Source organism: Engraulis encrasicolus, chromosome 1 (genome assembly GCF_034702125.1).
Source record: "Engraulis encrasicolus isolate BLACKSEA-1 chromosome 1, IST_EnEncr_1.0, whole genome shotgun sequence".
Taxonomy (NCBI): Eukaryota; Metazoa; Chordata; class Actinopteri; order Clupeiformes; family Engraulidae; genus Engraulis; species Engraulis encrasicolus.
Window position 1 is genome coordinate 50,341,126 of NC_085857.1, and position 10,000 is coordinate 50,351,125.

At 46.4% G+C, this 10,000-nt stretch overlaps 2 protein-coding genes across 2 annotated transcripts in view; one reads left to right on the forward strand and one right to left on the reverse strand.

The window, feature by feature from the left end:
* Window positions 1-833, reverse strand: part of mycbpap (mycbp associated protein) — a 76,279-nt gene extending 75,446 nt beyond the window's left edge. The window contains exon 1 of the mRNA XM_063210106.1: window positions 662-833. Coding sequence (XP_063066176.1) covers window positions 662-713 — 52 coding nt within the window. The 5' untranslated portion in view covers window positions 714-833. The remainder of the gene's footprint in view (window positions 1-661) is intronic.
* A 4,028-nt stretch (window positions 834-4,861) lies between these two features.
* Window positions 4,862-6,596, forward strand: rasd2b (RASD family member 2b). The gene is made up of 2 exons (XM_063204756.1): window positions 4,862-5,706; window positions 6,058-6,596. Exons 1-2 carry the CDS (start codon window positions 4,986-4,988, stop codon window positions 6,594-6,596), a joined length of 1,260 nt encoding a protein of 419 aa, XP_063060826.1. The 5' UTR covers window positions 4,862-4,985.
* The last annotated feature ends 3,404 nt before the right edge of the window (window positions 6,597-10,000 follow it).

The window sequence follows — 10,000 nt, forward strand, 5'->3', positions numbered from 1 at the left end:
AGCACCTTCCACCTTGGCCTGGCCCTACTAACTGACGCGCAGTTTCTGTCTCTCCTCTTTTTGAAGTTCTAGGTCGCTGCTATGCAGGGACCTTCCACGGCCCACCTCCGCTTCGTTTCTCAATGCTCTGTTGCGTTGATTGCTGTTTGGTCTGCTAAGTGAGTTATAGGCCTACATAGAATGAATGTCAGTCGTCTCTCTAATCTTGAGAATTGGTTTGCTTTTTGTAAACGACTGCAATATGGACTGTCACACGTGAAACCGTGCGCACAACCAAAGAGGATTGAGACAAGAGGGCTTACTCACGTCATAACAGCGTAGTAGGAAATGATGGCGAGGGGAGTACGGAAATGTTATTCACTGTGGAACAGGTCATAGGACAGCGTGAATGTCTGTCAGCTGTCCTTAATTACCCCCAGCAATTACTGCTGACCAACAGCTGCCGTTACTTGGCCACAAATTACGGAGTACGAAAATGGCATCCATCGTGGATGGATGACCAATGACCATGCGCAAGGGAGTTAATTTTCCATCCACTCGTGTCCTCAGGCAACGCCCCCGTACTACACCGTGGCCAATGCATTCCCCGCCATGAGATTGTTCTTTCTATTGAGTTTCTTTGCGCAAAACTGCTCGCATAATTTAGCAAATATTCACTCACCTGGAGGTGACCGCGGTCTTGTGTCCTTCCTGGAGACTTTGAGGCTGGCCATGTCCCAGTTTTGTTATAGTTAGCCTTCTAAAACTTAGCGACACAAACATACACTTTTGTTTACATGCTAACAACTTATCAAACACATTTTCTGACCGGTTCGTCTTAACATCTTGGACTGATTTGTTGTTGTCAGTTTCGCTAGCGTAGACTTTGCGCGCCGAAGTGGACAGCAGCTGCAACGCTCAATGTTTACAGTCTGCACAGCTTGTATCCATAGCAACGGACGCGCCTGCAAGGTGGACCAGCGGCGCACAGCGCACACGCAAGCACTTTCCTCTCTGCTGCAAGCCAGATCTGAGAACTTCAACGACAGACTAGCCTACAAAGAATGTCTAGGTACTATGAATGTAGCGAGATCACATATTAAAAACGTAGCTTTTTTTGGTCAATGTTCAGTAGCCTATGTTTTTTCTGTTTCAAACCTCGGCCTACCTAGACCTAGATGGGTTGAAATAGCCTAGGCAGTTAGGCCTACGGCCTAGGCCTATAGGATTGAGCAATCACGTTTTTGTTTGTTTGTTTGATAGACCCCCCCTTTTTTTGTAATAACTTTTACTTTTTCCCACAGTTGTTACATTGCACACCTGTAGGTTCCATAAGGGGTGGATTTAGGAAGTGCTCTCAATGGCCAAAAACAAAACAAAAAACGAGCTGGTCTGACTGTGTCTGAACCTACTATATCAATTTCCATTTTACCCTATGCAGCTGCTGCAGTTGCTGAACAATTGCACACAGGGCCCTGGGACAATAACCTGGACCTGTTGTAGGCACAGAACTGGAGGATCTTGCTATAATTTTAATCATCAGTTTATTTTTAATTTTACATATTATTATTTTTCCCCTCATTTTATTTCATTTTCAAATGCATTCTACTTATTTTTCTTACTTGAAAACATTTATCTTTATTGTACTTTTATTTCTATTTTATTTTTGCATTTTAATTACTCTCCTATTGTTAATTCACTGAAGCTTTGTTTTACTTTCCCTACTGTTATGTATTTGTTTTGATTGTAAAGTGTCCTTGGGTATCTTGAAAGGCGCTCAAAAAATAAAATGTATTATTATTATTATTATAATAGCTGATGCCATCTCCTGCAAGACAGACAGGCTGCGAAGGTCCTTTGTTCCAAGGGCCATCCAGCTATTCAATAGTTCACAAAAGAATGAGAGAGAGAGAGAGAGAGAGAGAGAGAGAGAGAGAGAGAGAGAGAGAGAGAGAGAGAGAGAGAGAGAGAGAGAGAGAGAGAGAGAGAGAGAGAAAGAGAGAGAGAGAAAAAGAGAGAGAGAGAGAAATTGCCATAGGTGACTGGACAGCACAACTATCTATAGGCTACCTCTCACACCTGTTTCTAGCTTTCTCCTTTATGGAGGTAGCTGATCTGCCAAATCCCGACCCCAACCATCTGCACCTGCTATCTGACTTGCCTGCTGATCAACACCCCCCCAAACCCCCCCACCCGACCCCCCATTATTGCACTGATATGGCTTTCAGGCCGACCAGAACGGAGCCGGTGTCGGTGCTCGCACCAGTTACGTTCGGCACTAAAGTGTTTGTCTGCGAACCGCCAGTGTTCATACCGGCCTCTGAACTTTTTCCGCACGTGACTGTGTTACCCGGATGAACCTGCTGACGACCACGCTGTCGTCACGGTTCGCAGAGAAAAACCTAGTATTTTGCGGTTCGCATTGCGAACCAATTTTCCGGTTCGCGAACGCAAATATCTGTGGCGTGAACATGACGGTCGGTTCGCGATTAGGTGCGGGAACGGGCTCCAGCACGGTTCTCAGTCGGCCTGAATGCGCTATGTGAGACTCTTGATAGATGAATGTTTAATATGTGTGAATGAATCTTTATGACTGTAGGCCTATGCTACACCTGAATTTCCGTTGGGATTAATACATTTCACTCTACTCTACTCTCTACACTCATAGGGCCCCCCTTACAGTCTGCCAAGGTCAAAATGGGCCCACCACCACCAATACGGAAGGGCCCTACCCCAGGCCAAATGCCCACCTCGTAGCCCCTATAGCTCCACCCCTGAACTGCTGAACGTCTGTATGCTGTCGGTCTAAGTAGCCTATGCTTACAAGTTTTGTAATTATTAGGCTGCACAAGTGTTTCTCAATCATTTGTTGAACAAAAATGCCTCCTTGACTTAATCATAAGCCTCCCAACGCCCCCTTGTCCTTATCACAGCCCTTAGTTTGTATTACCCCCAGGGGCAGGGGTGGGGAACCTTTTTCATTAAAGGGGCCACTTCAAATTCCTCCAAGTGCCGTAAAAGTCTTCCGAGGGCCATACGATGAACACAAACTAGGACTTCCCCCTGCAATTTAGGCCAATATTGAAGGCAACCACCTTCAAAACAGACCCCACCTTCTCGAGGTCCCCTGAATATAACTCTGCTTGTTTGTTTGTTTGTTTTTTTTTTTTTTTTTTGGGGGGGGGGGGGGTTTAACAAGCCTCTATTGTTTTTTGGGAGAGAGAGATGGGGAAGGGCCGGCAAAGGACCCGGGCCGGGAAACGAGCCCGGGTCGGCCTTATAGTAGACGAGTGCCCTACCATATCAGTCACCATAGGACCCCCTGAATATAACTTAATTGTATAATTGCAAATGCAATTTCTAAGATTCCTTTACAAAACATGACATTGAAAGTATATCGGGGGCCAGATAAGACAGCCTGAAGGCCCATAAATGGCCCTCGAGACATTCCCACCCCTGCCATAGGGCCTCCTAAGGCTCCTTTGGGGGGGCTATTACCTGTAAAGCCCCCGTTGAGAAACAAACACTTCATGTAGTGCAATTGTAACAGAGGCTAACTAGCACAGAGTTGGCGTGGAACGTGGGTAAACCTCCCTCCTATAGCTTCATACAGTCTCGTGCCGTTGAGCCGAGAGACTAGTCTCTTGGCCCAGCGGTATCGTTCTGTGTCTCCCATTGCTGGACTGTTGTAGTTGACGAGATCGCACGTTCGATCCCCGAGGGCAAAATGACCTCCGTCACACAATAGTAATTAACTGGATTTGGAGCAGAGTGTCCAGCCATATCATATCCAGCCATTTGGACCCATATTGGCAGGGCCGCTGTTAGACATCAGCAGAGTGCGCAGAGTGCTTAGGACACCAACCAGTGCTTTGCCCCCAAAAGTGGGACCTCTTAAATTAATGAGGGGGGCCACCTGACCAGTTTTAATAAGGGTCTCCAAAACCTTAGCAGCGACCTTGAATATTGGTATAGTCTGAATGAAGCCAAAGACTGACTCTGTGTGTGTGTGTGTGTGTGTGTGTGTGTGTGTGTGTGTGTGTGTGTGTGTGTGTGTGTGTGTGTGTGTGTGTGTGAGAGAGAGAGAGAGAAAAGAGAGAGAGAGAGAGAGAGAGAGAGATAGAGAGAGAGAGAGAGAGAGAGAGAGAGAGAGAGAGAGAGAGAGAGAGAGAGAGAGAGAACAGAACTAATTTATCGCATGCTTATTTTCTTACAATAAAGTAGGTCTACTTTGATGTGGTGGTAAAGTATGTGTTGGTGGTGTGGTGTGTGTGTGCGTGGGGGGGGGGGGGTAGGCCTAATTCATTCAAGGAATATGCAATAGGCCTATATAAAGAAAAAAAGAGAAAGTGCAGAACTACAAGTGAGGCACAAGTGCGTCAGAGCGAAAATGATTTCTATTCAATTCCCAAATCCAGGCTAGGGCTTTGTGGGTAAATAAATTCTGCATGTATTTTTCTTCTGCCTAACTGTTGGATGTTACGTGATGGCAAACAACAACAGAACGTCCCCCTCCATCTCATTATTGCAATAAGGACACACTGGATCCCGCGATCCCCCAGTTCCCATTTTTTCCTATTCAAAGCAATAACTCACCGAGTGCAAGGAAACGTTATGTTCTCTCACGGAACACACACTACACACAGTGCACACTACAGCCGCGGTTACGTTACGCACCTGCCAATCAAGCTCGGGGGGCACTGTTTGCCAAACCAACCAGAGTGCGAAGGAGGTGCGTGATGTGCGCCAAGTGGACGGAGAGGAGGGAGGGAGCCAAGGCGGGGGGGACGGTGGATATATATAACAGCCCGGTGAGCTACGGTGACCCAGCAACATCCCACTCTTGGAATACACAGACGAGGAGAGAATGGTGAGCTGGCGATAACGGTGAACTTGTAGGGGACGCGGGGCTTCGAGGATTAGTCTGCAGATAAGACAACAACAATAACAACAAAACAACTGTGAATATCACCATTGCGTCTCCCCTACGCCAACTACACAGAATCATGGAGGTGAAGGAACCAGTTAACGTGTCCGTGCAAAACTCGAAAAACACTGCGCGCCCAGTCATCCAGTGCCCCGCCATGGGCAATGGTGGTGGAGGCGTGCAGGGCGGAGTGTGTTCCTCCGTGGGGGGGACGTCGTCCAAAGTGCTCCTGGCTTACCGAAACGCCACGCAGCACCTCAACAACGCACCGGGCGCCCTGTCCAGCATCTCCAAGGCCGGCATGCAGGGCATCCTGAAGCTGGCCACGTCGCAGTGGAAGCACCAGGAGAGGAAAGCCCGAGCCCGCTCTTCCAGCGTGGGCAACAGGTGCTCAGCAACAACATTGGTCAATAACACCACCACCACCACCACCACCACCACGACAGAGCGCACCAGTCCGTGCAAGAGATCCGCGCTGGATCAGCTAGCGGCTCTGGTGCTGAACGGGCAGTCACGGTGGCAGCAGCAGCAGCTGACGCAGCAGGATTCGTCGCCTTCATGCTCCTCCACAAAGCCACAGAACTGCCGGCGCATAGTGGTGCTGGGCGCGCCGCGGGTCGGCAAAACTTCCATCCTGAGACGCTTCCTCCGCGAAGGCTTCGACGAGCAGTACGAGCCCACGTCCGAAGACTTCCATCGCAAGATGTACCACATACGGGGAGAGGCGTACCAGATCGACATTCTCGACGCCTCTGGAGAGAGGAGCTTCCCGGCAAAACGCAGGCTCTCCATTTTAACAGGTGTGTACAACAGCTGGACGTGTGTAAGAAATAATAAGTAGCCAAGAGAAAGTAACCACTTTACGCGAGTAGGTAGGCAGCATGGGTTATCATTTGAACATGACAGAAATGTTTAGAGTGCTTTCGGAACTGTTCCACATTTGCGGTGGACATTCTATTTGGATATTTGTATTGTATTTTTAATTCAATCTCAGGAATATTAGGCCAATTTAATACAAGTATTTGCATGACTTTTAGTATGACTTTTTAGTAGCAATGCAGTAATTAATATTAATTAGGCCTAATATAATTCATGTATACAATTAATAACGTTCTCTGTGCTTTCTCTCTCTTTCTGCGTTCCTCCTGCAGGCAACATATTCCTGCTGGTGTTCAGCGTGGATGACCGCAACTCCTTCGAAGAGGTGCGCGCGCTGCGCACTGAAATCGTGGCGGCCAAAACGGCTCTGCAGAAATCCAAAGAGCGCGCGCGCGTGCCCACCGTGGTCTGTGCCAACAAAGCGGACTTGCCCGAGCACCAGTGGGCTATCTCCCGCGACGAGATCCGAGAGGTGCTTGGGGAGGGCTGTGCCTTTTTCGAAACCTCCGCCAAAGACAATTTGAACCTCGAGCAGGTGTTCGAAGCGCTGGCCCAGCGCGGTGGACTGCCGTTGGAGACGGGACCGTCGCAGCATCGTAAAGTCTCCATACGCTCGTACCAAGCCCTGCGAGCTACTCGGCAGCCGGGGCGCGGGGGAGGTGGTGGCAAGACGGCCGGGACTGACACTGCCTGCGGGGCCCTTTACCCTCTGGCACGCCGGCCAAGTTTTAGCACCGACCTCCGACAGGTTCTCGGACCGCACGCGTCGGGGAAGCAGAACAGACCTCTTGAGAGATGCCAGATTCAGTGAGAGAGAGAGAGAGAGAGAGAGAGAGAGAGAGAGAGAGAGAGAGAGAGAGAGAGAGAGAGAGAGAGAGAGAGAGAGAGAGAGAGAGAGAGAGACACGGACTTGCTTGAATTAGTAGATTATCAAATAGAAGACTTTCAACAGCACTGACAACACTAGTGTTACTTGAATCCTTCTCACAATGTTTCAATACCAGGTGTATAATGTACGTGTGTTGGGTGATTTGCCCGTTGCTGATATTGTGTTATTTATCAGTATGGTAGTCAAATACCACTTAGCATTTGTGGACATTATGAAGTTGGGTTATGAAATGTACATGACCAATGATACAGTAGACGTCCTTGACATGGACAGAACGTTTGAAATATTGAGATTTTAAATAAACTATTTTGATACCAGAAACATGAGAAACCTGTGTGTCTGTATCTTTGTCTTCCTCTTTCTCCTTTCCTCTGCCATTCACTTTTCCTTTCTTCCCTTAGGCCTACTCTTTGCCCCCTCCTCTCTCCCAGCGTCTGTCACTTTCTCCTCTCTCTCATCTCTCTCACACACCCCCTCTCTCCATCTCTCTCTCTCTCTCTCTCTCTCTCTCTCTCTCTCTCTCTCTCTCTCTCTCTCTCTCTCTCTCTCTCTCTCTCTCTCTCTCTCTCTCTCTCTCTCTCTCTCTCTCTCTCTCTCCATCCATCCCTTGTGTCTCTCATTCTCTCCATCCATCCCTCTCCATGTTTATCGCCTACTGTTTCCTGTTCACCCACAAGTGCGGAGACCAATATTTGTGGTGTTAATGCAACAATCAAGAGAGTTAAATTCTACACTCCTATTACTCTCTAAGTGTTGAATTAGCACTGTAACATCCTACTGTGTGGTGAAAAGGGGAATGCACAAAGAGTATAGTGTAGGTGGATGGATGGTTTGCTGAATCAGAGTGCTCAGCATTGCATAACAGAGCACATCAGATCAGGGCGACGTTCTAATCTGAGACACATGGCGGCTGAAGCATCCTCAGCATCATCATTATCATCACCTCCGCTGTCTCTGAAGTGCAGCGGGAATCCAGAGTGAAGAGACTCTAAGAGTGGTGTTTTCAAACCAAAAGCTCCATTGCTTTTTTTTCAACGGTATGCTCGAATCACAAAATGAAGTAATGATAACAAAAATAGTATAGAAATAATTTAAATAAATAAAGAGAGCACATCAGTGTGAAGGTCTAATTAGTGCCTAAACTGGTGGCAGACTCGCAGCTGCTTAGTCTTTTAAAATAAATGGATATATGACAAATAAGGTTCAATACACAGCAAATTCCAGAGAGTTAAACTCTGAGGGTGTTAGTCTTAACACTGTGAAAGTGTTTACATTTTTAAATAACTCTCCCAAAAGTGTTATTAGTTAGTTGCAATAACTCCAAGCAGAGTTAATTAACTCTCCGGTAGCACCAAATAGTGTTAGGCCTACATTCTTATTACACTAATGCATAGAGTTACAATCTAACTCTGGAAAATAGTTGATTTCACCCAATGCAGTGTTTGATAGAGTGTACAGACTTTTTTAAATCTAGAAGAGTGTTCAGAATACACCACTTGTTGTTTGATAAAGTCATGTAGAGAGTTGTTACTGATTGGACTGATTATATACTCAGTGGAGTCCAATTGAACCTCTAAAGCATCATCTTCATGTTTTCCATTGTGTGTGAAGTGCAGCACAGATAATAATCCACCGGCGGTGTACAAACTGCTATCTTGAGAGATGGAGCAAAAGGAAGATATGGGCTCTTATCTTTTAAAATAGCCTAAATACATTCTCCAGTGTCTATGAAGTGTGGCATATACAATCCACCCATAGTGCCTAAACTGGTGACAGATGCACAGGTGCATTTATTGTAATTTTTAAAATAAATGGATATCTGAAAAATAAGTAAGAATACCACCCTTTGCCAGTAAGAATACCACTCTTTGCCAGTATCTATGAAGTGCATAGACAATTAAACACTGGCCCTAAAACTGCTATCAGTGAGCTACGCACAGGCACAAAATACAGATATGGGCTTTAATATTCAAAGTTAAACACATATACATATGACAAATAATGAGAATCCCAATCTTTCCCAGCACAGACTGACGTGATAGAGGCACATAAATGAAATATACTGTAGGAATGGGCTGAATCCCATATCTGGGGCCTAGTATGGGGGGGTTCAAAGGCAGGCCTACTTGTAAATTAATGTAATCTGAAAGACAGTTACAAACCATGAGCTGGCCCATCAACAAGAAGCTGTAGCTACTTAAGCACAGAGTGGTAAGCCCATTGGTCAGTGTGCAACAAACACAGATGAGAATACCAAATCTACCTTCGGGTATAAGTAAAGTCCCCTTACCTTACCTTATCTTTCTAAAAAATCTCTACGTCAATTCCGTAAAAGAGAAGAAAAATGGGCCCACTCAGTCCACAAATATGCAATGCACACCATTCAACATTCTTCTATAAGTGTTGTTGTATTATTTAACTTTTTTCCAATGTTTTTTGGTGTTTTAATGTCTTTGTGACAGGATAGTTGAGAGTGGGGTAAGGATTAGCAAATAACCATACATGGTCCTATTCTTGAAGCTTTACAGTTAGACGATAATACTTTACGTCCTCCGTTCTACAAAACTATAGCCTTTAGTAATACAGTATACTATGAAAGACGAAAAAGTGAAAGCCCAACTGGGAAACTCCCTTTGTCATTGTGGCACAGCTCTCCACAGCACACATGTGCACACTGCGCACAACAAAATTGAATTTATTCCTCACTCGTGCAAGGGGGAAGCCCCCAATGGTGCCCCGAAAGGGAGCAGTGCGGTGGAACGGAACCATGCTCAGGGTATCCTTATATTAGTCACGGAGGAGGATGGGGCAGATTACTGGTTAATTACTTCCCCTACCAACTTCACGAGAGTCGACCCGGCAAACTTTAGTCTACAAGTCTGGGGCTCTAACCACATGATTACCCAAAATGATGATTTATGATTTGACCATACTGGTAAAAGGTCATTTATAAAAGGGGCTGTTCCTTAAGGGGTTAACGATAGTACCGGTAATTGACTCTGCATGTCCTCTACTGCCAATTGAAAGGGAGGTGGTCAGGTCAGGGGAGGGTGAAGTGGAGGATCAAAGGCGTGGTGGCGGTAAGGGGCAAGTGGAACAGTTCAAAGGATGTAAACAGGCTATCATGCAAACACACACACACACACACACACACACACACACACACACACACACACACACACACACACACACACACACACACACACACACACACACACACACACACACACACACACACACACACACACACACACGTCTGTCAGTCATGGAAAGATCTGTTAAATACAAAGAACAACCGACAAAGGGGGGGGGGGCTTACGTATGAG

Excerpts from the sequence above, each read along its gene's own strand:
- rasd2b (XM_063204756.1), top strand. The coding sequence starts at position 4,986 with ATGGAGGTGAAGGAACCAGTTAACGTGTCCGTGCAAAACTCGAAAAAC. Across the intron at positions 5,707-6,057 it reads CAGGCTCTCCATTTTAACAG|GCAACATATTCCTGCTGGTG; the intron begins GTGTGTACAACA and ends TTCCTCCTGCAG.